Below are 18,379 nucleotides of genomic sequence, written 5' to 3' on the forward strand. Positions count from 1 at the left end.
CAAATTTCATTTCTATATTTCATTAAAACCTACTTGAATACACTTTGAAACAAGAGTACAACAAAATAGAATATACTTCAAATGTTGAATATACAAACTATTATAGTTCATTCTGAACACTGGTACTTCCCTCTTTAACTAAAAAAAATTTACAGGTTTAGAACTACCTGACAAAAGCTCATGCTGGGTGTGACCTTTCAAGTGACAGAGTAGAGCTGAAACTGAAATGTATGCACAGATGTCAAGGCTAAGTGAGAGACACAGGCATATTACAGCAAAAGGCCAAAAGCCTGCTGCCATTTTGTCCACAATTAAGAAATTTAGACAGACTTTAACTACCATACAAAATATGTTACATGTAATTCTATAACAATACTGTGCTAGGTACAAGATTCTTTAAAAATTTGTTTTTAATAAAAAAGCTTTACACAAACAAGCCATTAGCTTATTTCAAGAAAGATAACTGAAAATCAGTCTAAGGCTTTCGTTTTAAATCTGCTTAAGCTATGATACAAAAATCCCTCTAGGTTTCTGTCTTCTTTTAGAAGCTCTTAAATCTCGTCTTATATTTCACATTCTACAATACCTAGTAGCAGAGTTTTTCACATAGCACCAGTTGAGTACTGTGGGCACACAGTAGTGATTGCTGGTTTGCATATAAAATGCACCGAATTTGCCATTTTTAACAATGAGACTTTCCTCTCCCCCTGAAAGCTAAAAACCAAGGCAAACCTCTCACACAGCTCTTTTTTAGTGTTCCAGCTCTTAGTGTAACTTGATAACGTAGTGAACTGTTTGGTCCCTTTTCAGTCTCTCTATCATTCCTTCTCCATAGGTTCAGCCGTTTCCCAACTGGAAGAGGCAGTTTCTGTCAGCATAGCAATGTGGTTCAATTCCCACTGAAACACGGGAAAATATATATATTTTTTCCAGTAAGTCTTCAACATACGCACGTTTATTTAACAGTTCAAAACTCTCCTTTTCAACTTGGTGATCGCGTCCACTTCCCTCCCCCAATTATGTCAGTATAACCAAAAGAGTAACAGTCTACAAGTCCACGCAACCTGTTCTTCATTTCTCGCACGTCATGATTCCTTCTGTTTTCACTGTCACAGGAAGGGCAATAGCTGAGGGCGTACTAACTACTACTACGTGGGTTACAGTCTTGCTTCCGTCTGCTGGCTTCTCTTCTTGTACAAGCTGCAGCGTTTTCACTTCCCGTTCCTGTTTTATAGCCGCTGTGTCTGATTTAACTTCTGGATTTTTTATAACCGCGCTAATGACCCTGGGAGGAGTCTGGCTGGACGCCTGCTGAGCAGGCACCGATAGTCTCATTACTGGCGTCCCGTGAGCTATAGACACTGGGGTTAGTGCTCTCACAGCCAGCGGGGTTCCAACGATGTTAATACTTCCCGACCCTGTCAGGCCCGTTTTTGTTTGTAACTGACACTGTGTGAGTTGCGTGGCGGGGATTGTAATGATTTTGGCAGGCTGCATCGTGATTTTGTCTCCGTTTTCAGCAGAGGCTGGCATCACAGTAGGGATTGTCTGGATTACTACCTTTGGAGTTGTTGCTGTTGTTGGACTCGTGTTGGTTATTAACGGCGACCCTGCATTTACTGACTGTACTGCCACAGTTGAAATTTTCTGTCCCAGAGAGGTCATTACAACAGGCACTTGCATTGCCACTCGTACGGTCCTGCAAAATAAAGACGTGTGTGTTTAAGCCAAAACACTGGGTACTACTAGTAGAGCTGAAAACAGGGATACACAAATCCAGAATATGCAGGCTTTTAACTGGTTCTTAAAAACTTTTGTGCATCCATCATGTTTGGAAATTTAGCAGCATTCATCTCTCTCTTCACTTCCCCCTACATCATTTTAAAATACGCTTGAGGGCAAGCACGTTGACAGTCAGCTCTGATCTCCAACTACTTTCACAGTATTTACCATATTCTGTTGCTGCTTGCAAATCAGAAAACAAATCCAGCATTTATAGTATCAAAACAAAACCTAAAAGACAGTTTCCCAGCCAAAATGGCAAATGGCAAGCAAATGGCAAGCCCAAGCCACGGCAATACAAACCTGGGAGCTGTCGTTGCTGGGACAGTAGTAGTGGTAGTTGAGGGATGAGATGATGATGTATCATGCACTGGTGAGGCAATATTCACAACTCTGGTGACTGCTTTTTCTGTTCTGGTACAGGTTAACTGAGACGAATTTTTTCCTCCACGTGCAGAGGTTGCTGCTTTTAAAAGGTTTTCCGCAGATAAAGACACTCTCTCCAATGACTTTTCATCTGTAGGCATTGACAAATCTTCATTGCAGGATTCATTTTTGTCATCATCTATGACAACTATATTTTTTGGCATCTCCTTAAACTGATAAACAAGCCTCTGTCCCTCAACTTTTGCCAGGATTCCTCTTTGATAGTAATACCTGCAAGAAAAGTACAATTTAGTAGTGGTACCATGGCAGATTTTAAAGAAAAACTCATTCTCTGCTAACAGGAAAACATTCACAGCAATACCTAACATGTGAGAAGGTACAGAAGGAAGCTGGCAGACAATACTGACATAATACCTGAAGAATCTAGCTAAAAAAAATAAATAAATAAATGACCTTTTACACATAAACTTCAGAATTTAAATTGCAAGTTAACTGGTAACACAAAACGCAGTATGATCTGCAAGACTGCTGCTTTTTAAACAGACAAGTCAGCAAGACGACAAAAATCTTAAACTTTTCAGAATTTGCATTATTGCTATAGGCAAAATTATAGTAGCAAACCTAAGCATATAGAAGATTTTACCTCAAAGCTCTCCCCATAGTCTCGTAGTTCATGTCAGGTTTGTTTTTGTGTTTTCCCCATAGTTTGGAGACGGCTTTTGAGTCCACAAGCTTAAAGATTCCCTTCTCTCGCTGAGTCCACTTAATGTACCGAGGACAAGTATTTTTGTCCTGGAGAAGGTCCAGGAGAAACTCCCATAAGTACGTTGTATTACCTATAATCAGAAAACATTTGAATATTAGAAATCCACTTTTAAAGACAACAGAAAATTCTCCATATATAGGTAATTCTGAATGACCTAAGCTGAAAGCGAATGCTACACAGAGAATAGTATGTAATGTAACCTGCAAGTGTTCATTCAGTCTGTTTAGTAAAGCTGCCATAAATATTTACATTCTGAAAGGAGCTAATCCAAGTGATCTGCTATATAAGCACAGGAACCTCTCCAATTCAGCACACATTCTCAGTTCCTGAGAAAAAAAAAAAAAAAAAGGGTGAGAGTGCTCCCAGTCACTAGAACCTACAGCTGCTCAGCAGAGAGGAAGAGAGCTCGTAATTTTCTTCTGTTTTCTTAAGCAGGGAATGGAAATACCAGTGCATTTTACGATGCTGAAGGATGGACTGGAAGATTTAAATAAATCTATTTTTAAAGACATACAACCTTCAATAATAAACCATCTAAAATTGTGATAAGGCCATAACCTCCTGCCCAGGATCTTCCTGCTTTCTTGTGCGGGACATCAGCACCAAAGGAGCTCTCACACCTGCTGCTGACAGCCCCACGTCCTGTCCCAAATCTACCTCGCAGAGCAACCAATGCCCTGCTAGGTGCAAAGCCCATCCAACTACTCCCCGCAAGTATTCGTATGGCTGAAATGCCACGGACCTTTCTGTAATTTGGGGGGTACAGAACGAAGTCAGCCTACAGAAGGAGAAACAAACATACTTCTTACATATTATAGGGCTGTACAATTTCCACTGGAGAAGCCCCAAAACGGGGTTCAGCATGATGACTATCAGAATGGCATAAAACAATGTGGGGGTTGTCTGGATGCTGACTATACCAATTACACCTAGGAAAAGGGGTGAGAAAAAAAAAAAACACAGACCACATTCCTACTTGGAGAAGACTGCTAAAACAATCCAGGAAGGGAAAACCAGGACAGAGCTACAAGAACAACAACCTCGGAATGGTAATCCCAATTCTCTTGATCATGCTTCCGAACCCCAGCAGGTGCCACAGGCCAAACAAAAAACACATTAAAATATTTTTGTGTGTGCGCAAAAAGGTCATTAATACCTGAAATTTAGTGGCCCAGCATAGCATTTGTTATGCCACGCTGAAGACAACTAAATATGCGTTAAGATGGGTTAAGGACCACTGTTGCAGACTCCAAGTAATTATCTCTCTTTGAAAAAACTCAAAGGAGAAAAAACTATAATTTCCATCTTCTGGATGACCACCTCAGAGACAGACAATAAACGTATATTAAGTGCTCCAATAAACAGCGAGTACTGAGTCAAGAGCTACCAAAATCCAGCTTCTGCCAGAATTTCAAAGAAATCCGAATAGGATCTGTATGAGGAAAAGAATCAAGAAGAAAACTCCAGAATCCTGGAAGCATCCTGGATAAACTTAATGCTCTATTTTAGGTACGGGAAGGATCATTTTGACAAACTGCATATAACAAATGACCAGTAAGCTCTTGCACCAGGAAGACTTTTACTAGAGAAAAAATATTAACTTGCAGCATATTCCTTGGAATTAATCCTTTATTCTCCCCCTTTTAGCTTCTCAGAAAAAGAATTTCTGGGTTCACCAACAAATCCTGTAGAGGTCTGCAACAGATTCTTTGCAGAAACAAAAGTGGGCTTCAACATTAGGAAGCAAACATGAACTTCAAGAGAAATCATTCCTTGAAGTGCCTAATTTTTCTGCTGGAACAGTGCTGCTGACTCAACAGCTTTTTCTTTTCCCTCGTACTCGTTACTGACCTAAGTAATTTCTTTCCACAGGAAGGCTGTGGAATAGTTATGCTACCCAGAAGCACTCTGCTATGCCAGTAAGTTCCAGCAATACCACAGGCATCCTGCTCTGCCAACTGTAGCTGCAATGCATTTAACACAAAAGCTAATTTTAGAAATGTTGAATACAATTTTGAAGCATTTTTCAAATCCTTTTTCCCTAGAACAATTACTTCCCTAATACTATAAATCCAAGCCTACACACCCCTGAGGAAGAGGAAGACATGGCTGTACAACATATGATCTGAGCACGTTTACATTTGGGCCACCCCTAAGCATCTGGAAGCCCAGCCTGGTAGCTGTGAACATGTACTGCACGCGGCTAGGGACACAAGCCTGCTGTAAGAGCACGCAGTTCTCACCTCCACTCCTAGGAGGTCCCATGCTCACCAATACTAAAAGCAGGCACTGAGCCAGACACGATTGTTACCTGTCTTCCTCAGCTTCGTATAGAGCAGATTTAGCACAATGAAAGACATTTTTGTGGCTGGCTGATCATTACAACTGCCAGCTATTTAAGAACGTCAGCCATAGTCTCAGAATAGAAGGATTAATAGCCAGAAAGTATGTGAATAATACAAGGCATCGTGTGTATCAACAAACTGTCACATTCGTACCAGCATCTACGAGGGGAGGCTCAAGGCCTGTTTTGCTTCCTCCAACGGAAGGAAAAATCTCCTGCAGCTTTATGCTATCTACCTACACTTTTAAAAGAGTATTTAAGCAAAGGAAAACACAAAGTGAGGAAAGAGAAATTAGACCTAAACTGCCAATCCTGTAAGCGAGGACAAATAATAGTACTTTTATCCCACTAAATAAATAAATAGTCTTCATTTCCTCCTGTATAATAAAGTGAAGGGGCCAATTAGATCATATTTACAGCTGCTTCACTTTGCACCAGAGGGCATCGGGAATGCACACAGTAGGAGTACCTACAGACAACAAGAGACCCCCTTCCCAACTGTGCACAACCAGCTGTCCTTGACTTAACTCTGTTGACAGCAATCAGCACTAGGAATAATTCCTGTTTTTCCAAAAATATGCTATATGTAAAATAGCCTACAATTGCAAGTAATTTTTTTGAAATAAATAGTAAAAAAAAAAAAAAGTAACAAAATATTTTGCAGGACATCAAGTTAGCCTACATTAATACAGCAAATGTATTTTATGCCAGCTCTAGAATAAAATAAGAATGGAATGAGAACAACACACATAAATGAGAACGGAATAAGAACAACATACATTACAAGGGTCCACAGAAATTTATCAAAAAGTAGTCACATCTCCCACTTCATAAAACAGAACAGCTAGAGAAAGGAATCACCAGTAGAGACAAAGACTGGATGGGACAGAAACACAGGCCTCCTTTCGCAAAGTAATTTGTGCAGCAAACTAGGAACCAAGCAGTTCACAAGTACTCTTTAAATAATAGAAAGTTCTAATAGCAAAATCAGAACTACAAAGAAGGCTTTAAGAATACTAAAAAAAATATATATATATGTATATATATATATATATATATATAAAAATAAAAATCAAACTACGCACTTTTAAGCACAGCAAAGGTAAGGATCTGTGCCCTTCATTAAGGTCCACTGCTACAGCCAAGACCAAAGACAACAACAGTGGGCAATGCAGAGAAGTTTAACTACTTTCTGTACTGGTTTTCATGAGCTAGCGTCCGTTCTTCCTTAGCCTGCTCACAAGCATGACAACTCAGAAGCTGTACCCAGATAAGGAATTATGCGAACAGCGGAGATCATGCTCTCAAAGAAATCTCTATCTATATCCATCTATATATATGTATCTCCCATACTGACAGCTGCACAGCCCTTCAGCTAGTATGCTGCTTCTGAAAACCACTAAAATCCGTTTGTCCCAGCTGCAGCAAAATCTCCAAGCAACGTTTAGTGGGAACCAGATCCATCTTCTTCACCTACAGCCAGGGTACGAGCTGATACACCGTACTGCAATTGAGAAGTAACCTGTGAGCAGGTGCGCCGGTCTGTCTGACCGCTGGGCGAAGAGCAGGGGCTTGCACACCAAAAGGACTATTCGTCATGAAAAACATGAAAAACGTGTCCCTTCTGCACTAAACCCCTCACTCAACCAGTAGAGAAACATATCAGCATTTGTTTCTCCCCTTAAGCCAATCCGAATCTATTAGTCAAGCAACATATTCCCAGCCAAAGTCTGTGAATCAATTAAGAACACATTTCCAACCCTCAGCGTTACAAAGGCCCATTAGCTGCTTCGGCTGGAGAACAAGCCTTTCAGTGGCAGCTTAACAAATTACGCGCCTAGCAACAAGGCAACGCAAACCACAAAAGACAGCACGAGGCAATCAATGCAAAGCAAATGAAAATTCACAAAGCCTATTAACTGTACAGTGTACTACGGCATTTATAAAACAGTTGCGCACATCCTTGTGCTACATCTTGTACAAACAGCTTCAGAGACATGAAGTTAAAACTCTGATGAAGTCAGTGCAAACTCAGCCAGCAAACTTTTCAAGATCTCTGTTTTCCCTATGACATTCAATACTTATAAACTTCATAATCTCAAAGACTTAATAAATGGAAAACTATACCTTTGCCTTCTCTAGGCTTCTTCTTGATACCTAGATCTGGAGAGCCATCTGAAATAGCTGACTGTTGGGTCTTCGGTTTACGGCCAGCTGCACACAAAACACAGAAAAAAAAGGATTGATCATATGCAGAATAAAACTATTTTATAGTTTGACTTTGCTGAAAAAGCAGTTTGTGCATTTTTTATGCTATTTCCTTGCTACAGGTATGTACAAATTTACATTCTTAGATTACTAGTACCGCACATCCAATTTAATACACTGTTTGCTTATTTCATAGGCAGATTTAACTCAATTTCAGCTGATGTAATGGCAGGTGAGGTACACACTAAACACATGAAGTAAATCTTCAATGTACTTGCATGTTTTTAGTCCAGCGTCTGTTTTACTCTGAAACCCATTATTCTTCCTTCTGCTTTGTTTCCGACATTCTAGTGCGCGTGCTGACCAGAGCGTCAGTTTTCCTAAGAAATTTTTGCAGCTGAAACCATAAGCACTTCCTTCCACTTTGCATCTCTCCGTTAAAAGCTACGGACGAGCTTCTGCTCAGCATGGGAGTTGTGCCGCGGAGGATTTGCATCCAGCAGAGCATTAAGGCAGCGACAGCCCCCACGGCAGCCTCCGTGGTGCCGGGAGCTCTGGGCAGCGCTGGAGGCAGCTCTGGGCAGTGCCGGAGGCTTACCTGCACCCGTGCCGGGCTGCCCCAGCACTCAGCAGGCTGGCAGGGCTCCCACACGCTGCCTCCTGCCCTCGGCACGCCGCTACGAGGCGGCTTAGCGGGGGACTCCTCAGCAGGCGGCAGGCTTAGAGCTGCCTGCGTTCCTGTGCCAGGGAAATCCTCTCCCAGCAAGGCCTGCGGCTTCTTCATCCTTTTACACTCCGGTGACCTTTTTACTCGAGGTAAACAGGCCCATGCAGGGAAGAGGATCGTACCTCAGGGCAGCAGACTGTAAACAGTGCATGCTTCTGCCTTCAGTTCAAGGGGAGCAGCAGCGATTAACTCTCCTCCCTCGGGCACACGAGCATTAACTTTTGCTGATCAACAATATTCTTCATTAAACACTGACTTCAACAGGAATTAATTATCAAGACAGAAGTTACAGCTCTGTAACTACGGCTGAATGACCTTACACATATAAGAGCTGGGATTTAGACCCTGTAATAGGAAGATACTTACGAAATACCATTCAGAAAGTTTCTGAACTTTCTGAGCATAGCTGTGTAACTTCATCTGCCCAGTAATGACCATTCAGACAGACAGTGAAAAATAAACAAGTGGTTTAAATCCAACGTACAGCTACAAAAAAGCATTAATCATTTTATTGCTTATGTCATTTACTGTTGTCTGCTACGTGCATGTGTTTTCACCAGATCTCAAACTTGTAGATCTCAGGTTTATACCACTTTATCATGACATGGCATTTTTTTTTCCTGAACTAGAAGCAAATCTTAGCACGTCTGTGTCTGGAAGCCCTAATAAAAAAAGCATTCCTGTGGTTAAGTGAATTATACTGGTGCCTGTAAGAAAACTTCTAGTCCAGAGACAAACCTTATCAGGTGCCAACCCTTCAGAGCAATCTCATCTGGCAGCTGAATGCTTGGACCTCATTTGCTGTTCTGATGAGCGTCTCCTCCAAGCAATGCCAATTAGGCTAAGAAACTTCTCTTACCAGGAAGATCTTGTACTGATTTTGTAAACGAATTTATGTTTTTCTAAGTTAGCATTTTCCCCGCTATTTCATTGGAAGATCCCAGAGACCACCTGCTCTCCAAATATATCCATATTTCAGAGAACTAACAGTTACCCACTCAAATCCACTTTTAATCCTTCTTCACCCTTCCTTCACTCTGTAAACCTCGCTTAAAAAAAAAACACAATGAAATAGGAAAAGACACTCTCTTCCTTAATGGCTTGGTGAAATATATTTTCTTGCTAGTTTTTGTTGCTCTCACAGGCCTATTCTCTAGGAATTCACATTTCAGACTTCACTCAATCTGAATATATGATCAGAGAAATCAGATAATCTAACCTACCTACACCCATATCGACTGCATCATCTGAGGCTGTGCACGTAAGAAATAGTTTCTGAGACTGCTGCTATGAAGAGCCATACACACCTTTTTTCTTTTTCATCGGTTCATGGATATCAGGGGATGTTGGAACAGGAGACGCATCCATTGGTTCAGACTCCTCCGTTGATACCTCCACCACAGTTTCTGTGATTACATCAGGCCTCATGGCTGCATGGATAAATTCTGGGGTTGACACACAAGGAGGGACAAAAACTTCCACTGCGAAGTGAAAAAAAAAAAGAATATCCAATAAAGTTTCTACCCAATAATTTTAATGTTATCTTCTATGAAATTGTTTTTTAAAAAAGCATGTAGAATAGTATAGCAAGATTCAATTCCAACAAACTGTCATGTAGAAAAGCAATCTCCAAAACACACACGCCTGCGAGTACTGTTAGGCATAAGACAAGTATTAGCAGAGAAATAGTGTTTAGAACTAAACTCAGCTTTAAATTAAACAAATTAGAACTCAGTCTCTGATCCTTAGCAAATTAAGGACTGGACCGGACTGCCTGTCAATCTCCATTTCCTTTTCTGTAGCTTTGGTGTTTCAGTTTGACCATTATTTCATCCAACATATATTAAATAACTTCAGAAGGAACATCAAGCAAAAGGAATCATCAAAATTAACTTTTGGTTTTTTAAACCGATAATGCTTTGAAACATACTTTATTCAGATAGTCTTTCTAAAACGGAGGAACAGATGAAAATTATTTCCACTTAAAGTAACTCTATTTTAGCAATGTAAAATACCGCGTTCGCAGAATCACAGAATGGCTGAGGTTGCAAGGGACCTCTGAGGTCGCCTGGTCCAACCCCCTGCTCAAGCGGGGACACCCAGAGCCAAGTGCCCAAGCAGCTTTAAAGATCCCCCAGGAGAGAGGCTCCACAACCTCTCTGGGCAGCCTATGCCAGTACTCCATCACCCACACAACAGAGAAGCGTTTCCTAATATTCAGATGGAAAAATTTGTTTTAAATGTGTCACTATTCAAGTATCTGTACCCAACAACCTCTCTCGGGTAAATGATACCACCTGGAAGTATGCTTGTTACAGGATGAAGAAATTGTGGAAAAACTCGAAATAAATCATTAGTACTGAAACAAGCAAGAAAATGTTTTAAGCAGTATACAAGTCTCTACAGAAGCAGGTTTCCCAATTTGGTTGTTTTACTAGCACGTGGGAAAAATAAACCCCTCCCTGGGCAGGACCTGTGGCTGACATACCAGGACTCCTGGCATCTCTCAGGCAGGTAGGAGACTCCATATGAAGCAAGGCCTCTGCGGCTTCAATTGTCTTATCTGTGCAGTGTACATTGCTTCCATGAACTGATGCTTCCACTGTAAAAAGGAAAAAAAAAAGTGTAATGAGACCAGATTACTCACAGAAGTCTACAGGTATCGCTGTACAACAGCGCTACTCAATCTTAAACACAAAGACCCCCAAATTCCCAAATTGCCAGGTGTCTTTGCACCTTTCTACCTTCCTGCCAACAGAAATGTTCAGGGAAGACAGGAGAGAAGCAACCAACAAGAACCAACACTTAGACACAGGCACTTCTTAGATCGGATTTCTGGTTCACAGGCAACTCCCCGTTTCTATCAGTTCAGGAGCTTGCAGAAGCAAACTTCTGGGGTTTACCTTCTACCTCCAACTTAACCAGAATAAACCAGATTGGAATGAAGATGGTTATAAACTGACACAGCAGAGGAAGAAAAGAATCCTATCCCAGCTACTATCCCATTAAAATATAAAGGTCACCTCTCTCGAGATTTTCAGTCTAAAAAACATACATATAAATACACAGTGAGCTTGCAAAACAGTTATATCCAGTTTTGTGTCCTGACGTTAAGAATATCTGTGAGTTGGGTTTAGCAGGGTTAAAAAAACAAACAAACAAAAAAAACACACAAAGTATTCAAACGCTATGAGGATGGGTTTTTAAGCAATAGGGGAAAAGGGTAAAAGTCTCTTTTTTCAAGTTCTGAAAGTTTACGAAAGCTAAGTAATCAATCAAAGCTAATCTGAAGTAAATTGAAGAGAGTCCATTTAAACTCCGATGCGGAGCAGACCGCTGGAGCTGGGCACAAAGAAAAGGAAGAGGCTTCGCAGGGGGGCTCCGATGCCCGTCGGGCCGGCCCCTCACCTCGGGGCGGTGTGGGGCAGCAGGACCCCGAAGGCACCACCTGGCACGGGGCACTGCAGCCCAAGGTATGCGCCCCGCTGCCGCCCCGCTGCGCCGCGTTACCAGGCCTTGTAAGGCAATCTGCCTGCTGCTGCCGCCGGGCTGCTCTATCTTTAGCCCGAGCACGGTCACCTATCTCCGGCGTCGGAGAGGGAAAGGGGATTCGGCACCGGCTCTCCGCGACAGCTCCAGGGCACCTATCCTGTTACCGAAAGCGTCCGAGAAACAACTGGCGTCTGTTCAGGGGAAGCAGGGCCACGCTCCCGGCATCGCTTCTGCCTTCGGAAAGCGCTAGGGACACACGCAGATTTGCGCAGGCACACGTGGGGAAAAGACCCAGCACATTCCACTTTAAAAGCAAGGACTGAAAAGCTGGAAAACCCACTAGCCAGCAGAGCAAAAACATGACAGGACCAAAACCTGGAAGAGACACACATGCAGAATCCCGGGTGAAGGAAACCTCTGAACCATCCCAGCCGCCCACCGAGGCTTCTGCCGCAGCCCTGTCCCCGCAGCTATTCAGGGGGCTTTATCTTTTGGAACAGCAGGCGCCTGGTAAGGCTGAGTTCCAACAACAAAAGCCTACCCTGAGGGCATGGGAAACCCTGCCAACAGAAAGGGTCCTTATTACCCACACTGATCCACGGGCAGGGCAGCGCTGCTCCTGAGCCCTTCCCCTGCAGGCCCCGGGTGCTCTCAGTGTCTCTCCCCAGGGATACAGCTGAGGGGTGTCCCAGGCCAGGCGCCGAGCACCTGCAGGAAGCCCTCAGCCTGCAGGTTTCTTTCTGAGGTCGCCTGGTCTCACACAAATGGGTGACTTGGTTTCCCCTCACCTGCCGGACAAAACTTTGCCCTGGCCTTCAGAACCCAGCAGTTACACCTGTATCAATTCCACACCAACACCAAAATCAGGAATTCCCGGTCAGCATTTAGCCTATTATTTATCTACAGCATGGAAAAAAACGATTTAAAGCAGGTCGACGAAGCTTTTCCACCACCCTCTCTCCCCCAGCAAGAATTTCCTTTTCCGTTCCTGCTGGTTACCGCGTGGGCAAGGGGCAGCTCGCTTCTGAGCACACACCGGGTGCTGAACCCACAGGGCTTCCTTCACGCAGCTGACTCGTCTCGGCAGCGAGGCAGAGTGCTGAATCAGCTCACCCAGGTCATCCATCCCTAACTGCTTGTAAGCATACCAAGTTTTTCTGCTTTTACCCAAAGTCGCGAGGTATTTCCTACAGGTAACGTCTGTAAGCTGCACCACGAGTAAGAGGTGCTTGGCACAGAGCAGGAACAAGGCAATAAAGGTAGCTTTAATCTTCTTTGTACTCTTCCAATATTATCCCTACTTGATCAGGGGCTAGACCATGAGGAAAGGAGATGCAAGCCCCCCAGCGTTAGGGACCAAGGCTGCAATTGCATAGCAAGAAAGCCAGGGAGCAAAGGAGCCACCCCACCTTTGCCCTCAGTAGCCATCCCATTTCCAATAAAAAGAGCACTACCTGACTGCCAAAAGCCTCTGACATTGGAAATCACAAACTGCACAGATTTTTTCTCAACATAAGTTACTCGGGTCTACATGGAAATTGCCATCTAAAAAATATCAAGCAAAAAATAGCAACGCTTCTGCCCTGTGGCTGGAGCAGCACACATGCCGGCTGTCTGTCAGGGCAGTTAAACTAAACTAACGTGGCCAAAAGACATCTATGAAAACACCCAATAAAATAAGCACTATCATCACGTTTGAAGTCTTCTGAGCTTGCTAGCTTCTCCTTTAGCCAGCCCACGGTTTTGGGCCCAGAAGCATTTGTCTCCCCAAGGAGTTTTATGATAGCTTTTAGGCGTGATGAGGCAATGTTACTGCACCAACACTCTCGCAAAAGCAACGTGTCATATCTCAATGCGAGTTTTAAATAAAGTACCTTTCTGCCACTCTAGAAAGTGTCTAATTAATAGATGGGAGCAAGTCCAAGCACTCCGTCAGGAGGTAAAAAAAAAAAATAGAGCTAGAAAAGATGAACCAAAGGTGAAGTGAGGGAACAGGTTCACAGAGAGGGGATGGGACAAGCAAAAGCCAGGAGGCTGTTCCTGAAGATGACCAGATAAAGCATGCTCGACTAAACGGCATGTGTCACAAGGCTTGGTAGTACTTCTCACGAGAAGGACGGGGGAGAAAAGCAACCCAGAGAAGCAGGGTTCCTCAGTAAAAAGCCAACTTTGATCAAAAGGCACCACCACGGAAAACCACTGGCGGTTATTTACCGTGCGGTACCTTTCAAGCTCCCGTGGCTTGTGCTCAGACAAGCACTGCTCCACAGCAACCCTCGTCTGCTCTCAGTGCCTCCAAGGCTGTGGCACACGAGCACAGTAACATCAAGGCAGAAGGCTTTCCAACCAAAGAATAACGCGCGTGACCACGTTTCTGAAAAAGGTCTGAGTCACCAATTTCCTATTTCATTTGTAACACGATATGATGCCGCCGGGCAGGCCTAAAGGACTCCCAGAACTAAAATAAACTGTACGGCTTGAACAAATCACTTAATATTTAGCTCTATTACTTTACACATTCATTTCAGGAAGAGCACCGCTTGCCCAAACCAAGCAAAGCAGTTCACTCGGCAGGAAGTACCTTTTCCAAACTTTGCTAACCAAGTACCAGACGAACTGATGCTTGCTGATCTTCAGAGCTAGCGGGGCCACGTTCATTTTCCACTCCTTTAAACCACATCTCATCTCTCTACTTCTATGAAGCAGTCTGATGCTGCAGCACTTATTAAAGTAGTCCGTTAAAAAAAGTTTTCTGGTCTGTTTTCAGAAGAAAAACAAGAACCTTTATATACAAAAATCTATGTGTCTACTGGAGAAGAAGTCCTTGTGCTTTTTAAAAAGTGAAGTCAACAGGGTTAGTTGACATCTATCTCCAGTTGTTGAGCTAACGTCTTCCAGCTCCACTTCCATCCCTCTAAGCAAATAGCACGCACTGTAGATTATTCGAGGCTCTCAACAGCTGTTACAAAATACCAAACTTGGTAATTAAGTCTGACAAGGCTGTCCTTTAGCTTTACACAACAAAATACTGCCAACACTTCAGTTTAGTAACAATATTCCCAGTTTTAACAGAAAACAAGAGTAACAAAATGAATTGAAGCAAGTGATAAAAAATAACGGGCTGAAATTTTCAAAATGGTACTTTGTGAACTTGTGGTACAGCTCCCCTCTCTTTATCCGAAGAGCTATCGATGCCTGCATTTACGAGGTCAACATTTAACTCTTAGCTCTGATTTACAAAGGCTTATCCATTAATGCTATCATGCACTGGCACCGTGCTGCAATGAAGAATTCACAATTCCGAGCATGGAGCTCAGTCAAGAGTAACTACAGGTACGCTAACAGACTCTAGTGAAGCTGACTGGCCTTCATGTGCTTGTTTTATCTCAGTGTTAAAATGATGACAGCAAACAGCAGCGTAAAGTAGTAACTGTGTGTAACTTGTATTTTAATAAAAAAATAAAAATGAATTAAAAAAGGAGTTGCCTATACAGCTGATCTTTCCGTGTGCAGCACTTGGTTGGAAAAGAGGGCGCTTTTAGCCCCCTGCTTGCTTTATGTCAGGCATACCTTCGGAAACTGGAGAGCAATTCCTCGCTTTTGCGAGCACTTGGAATCCGCTCAGCCTGCCCCCGTTAGTTCGGAGGACTGCCAGCTGCGCGAAGCTCAGGCGCAGCCAACAACGCGCTGCACAGCGGCGAGGCACGAAGCGAGCAGCGGGCTCGAAGCACCTGGATCTCCCGGTGCGCTACCAGCCCGGCGCCGGGAGCACCGCTACCCGCGAGCCCGGGCGGCTCTCTCCCGGGTCGCCGCGGAGGCGCCCTCACGACAGCGGCTGGGACGGGGCCGGGCCGGGCCGGGCCGCTCCCGGCGGCAGCGCGGTGCAGCCGCAGGCAGTGCCCACGTGCGGGCGGCGCGGGGCGATGCGATGCGGCGCCACTTCCGTGTTTACACGGCGCTGCCCCCGGCCCCGCGCGCGCGCGCCCCGCCAGCGCCCCGGGCGGCCGCCGCTCCGCCGCCCGCCGCGCTCCCATTGGCTGCCGCCGCGCCCCGCCCCGCCCCGCCGCCCCGCCGCCGCCCCCCATTGGGCGCCGCGCGGCCGACACTCCCCCCTCGCCCCCCCCCCCAATACCGGGGGCCCGGCGGAGCGCGGCGCTTCCGTTGCGCGGCGGGAGGGGGGGGGGGGGGCACGGCCCCACGTGTGCGGGGAGGGGGGGGGCGGCGGGACCGCCCTGCCGCCGAGTTCAAAACCGGGGGGGGGGGGGGTGGGCAGCGTGGCGGCGGCGGGAGGACGGACGGACGGACGGGCGGGCGCCCCGCGCACTTCCTGGTTGCGGCCCCGGCCCCGCCGCCGCCGCCGCCCGTGTGCAGGTGCCGCCCGCTCGCCCGCCGCCGCCGCCCCGTCCTTCCCCCCGCGCCCCGTCCCGCCCCGCCCCGCCCCGCCGTGCCCTTACCGGCGCGGATGAGGAGGTCGAGCTGGTTGGTGGGCCCCTCGTGCAGGGACGCCGCCATGTTTACGCTGCCCCAGCGCCTTCACGTTGCCCGCCGGGCGCGCGCGGGGCCGGCGGAAGAGGAGGAGGGCGGGGGGGAGCGGCGGCGGCCGTGCGCGCTCCCGCGGCGGTGCGCGCCCCCGCGGCGGGGCCGAGCAGCGCCGTGCCGGGCAGGGCAGGGCGGGCGGCGCGGGCACCGCCACGGCGCGGCGGCGGCGGGAGCGCTTCCTGCGGGGCGGCGCGGCCAGAGCCGATCCTTCCGCCGCCGGCCCCAGACAGGAAGTGCCGCGCCGGCACCCGCCGCCGCCGCGCCGCGGGGGGAGCCCGAGACCGAGCAGCGCCGCCGCCGCCTCACGGAGCCGCGGAGGGAGGCGGCCGCCCCCCGGCACAGCCCCCCCGGCCGTCAGGGCGCGGCCCCCGGCCCCCGGGGTTACGCCGGGGGAGGCGGCGAGGAGCCTGCGGGCACGGAGAGCAGCCTGCGGTTCCAGCCTTCCCGCCAGGCAGGAGGGCCGAGCGGCCGCTTTCTGCGCAAGCGGCTCAAACTTCCCACGTGAAGTTACAGGGCGCCGGGTGCGCCCCTGCGATAAGCAGAAATCTCTCCCCCTCGCGATTTTGCCCTTGGGCCTACGTTAGGGGGAGAAAGCGGCAGCGCTTGCCCCGCGCAGGGAGCACAGAGCAGCGGCTGGGGCAGGTCACCTGCAACCGCCAACCTCGGTGCCTCAGGCTCCGGCAGACCGCACTCCTACTGCAAGGCTCAGAGCTTTTTAGGAATGCCGTTTAATGACCGCCTTCACACGCAGAAATAACATTCCGGCTTTTAAGACTTCACTCTCCGTTCCCCACAGCCAGGAACGCATACCCGTTCGCTGTCTCACCAGCTAACGAACGAAACCCGCACGCGAGGGGGCTCCCTTCCCGTCCGAGCCCCAGTGTCTCCCCGAGGGCAGGCCCGCTCGGGCCCTGCCAGCCGCGCTGCCTCCAGCCCGACGCACGGCCAAGAAAGGCGCTCCGGGGCCAGCTGTGACGGCAAGAACCTCCCGCAGACACGGCCCTGCCGACAGCGGAGCGCTCCTCTCAGCTGCTGTTGTGCAGAGAGGCGGAACGGCAGCGTTACGAGAGCTCCTTCTGTCAGCAGATTTCCGCTAGGGGACTCTGCTGTATTCTCCGGCAGAAATTTTTCCAGTGGGGGCGAGCCCAAGGACATGTAAAGGCATCCTGCGTGGGCACACGCTTAAATGCGCAATATAACTTCGTAGCTCTTCATTAAAAACTCCTCGAGTTGAAGTGGAAACCTCCTGCGGTACACTCTAGGGGAAACACCGCTGCTAACTCAGCTTACATACCGAGGATCGAAATAACTACGTACTTATGTCACTGTCCTGGGCACCTGCTGGCGTTAAAAATCACAATTTACTCAACACTTCTCTTCATCGAGCAGCTAGGTCCGCAGCACTAAAAATACCCTTTAAAATAGTTTGGCAGCTTGGGTATGGATCCAAAGGGTGCACTGAGCCACCAAACACCTTGAAAGATCCAGGCCTGTGACAACAGCAGCTCACACCCTTATACCCTGCAAAAGATGCATTCATAGCTTGCTGCCTTACTGTTTGGCATGTAATTCAGCGAGGACATTTTGCTGGTTGCGACTTCCAGCCACAAACTAAAGTGTCTGGCAGGTATCCCAGTTGCTCCCTCTACCCCCTACAAGTAGAATGAAGTTTTGCCTAAGGTACATAAACTTTTTGAATAAGCACTTCCAAGGAATCCACGCATGTAATTTTTGACAGACACCATGCATATGAAAAGAATTATAATAATAATTAGAAAAAGAGTAAAGTATCAAGCTTTTGGCTTAATACTAGTTTTCCAAGCAGCATTTATTTACCCCTGCGAGCAGGCTTAGCATGGTGTTTGCCAATTCACGTGGAATGGACGAGAACAGCTGCACACATCATTCTAGTTCTTCACTGTCTGATCCCACAGATAGATGGATGCCCAAGGGATTCCTATCAGCTGAAAAAATACAGGCCTACACACTTTCGAGACTGTAGACCACTACAATAAATCTACAAAATGATCATTTTGACCTGAACTTACTTATATACAAGTAATGGGAAAGTAAAGCATTCAAGCATAACGCTGACTTCAAGAATGTGATTTTCCTTGAAAGTTCTGCAGCTCCT

At 46.6% G+C, this 18,379-nt stretch overlaps 1 protein-coding gene across 7 annotated transcripts in view; it reads right to left on the reverse strand.

Annotated features, from left to right (window-relative positions):
* ELF2 (E74 like ETS transcription factor 2) overlaps nt 1–18,379 on the reverse strand; it is a 35,444-nt gene continuing 17,065 nt past the window's right edge. For 4 of the 7 annotated variants that reach the window (XM_066996684.1, XM_048074953.2, XM_013189170.3 and 1 more), the window contains 6 exons: nt 10,703–10,816; nt 9,522–9,695; nt 7,407–7,493; nt 2,813–3,005; nt 2,086–2,439; nt 1–1,699 (listed from right to left, as the gene is read on the reverse strand). In XM_066996684.1, the coding sequence (XP_066852785.1) occupies nt 1,072–1,699; nt 2,086–2,439; nt 2,813–3,005; nt 7,407–7,493; nt 9,522–9,695; nt 10,703–10,816 (1,550 nt within the window). In that variant the 3' untranslated portion in view covers nt 1–1,071. Of the gene's footprint in view, nt 1,700–2,085; nt 2,440–2,812; nt 3,006–7,406; nt 7,494–9,521; nt 9,696–10,702; nt 10,817–15,276; nt 15,300–16,160; nt 16,378–17,055; nt 17,080–18,379 lie in introns of those variants that run through there. The other 3 variants (XM_013189169.3, XM_066996685.1, XM_048074955.2) reach the window with 3 other exon arrangements.

The sequence above is a fragment of the Anser cygnoides genome, chromosome 4 (genome assembly GCF_040182565.1).
Source record: "Anser cygnoides isolate HZ-2024a breed goose chromosome 4, Taihu_goose_T2T_genome, whole genome shotgun sequence".
Lineage (NCBI taxonomy): Eukaryota > Metazoa > Chordata > Aves > Anseriformes > Anatidae > Anser > Anser cygnoides.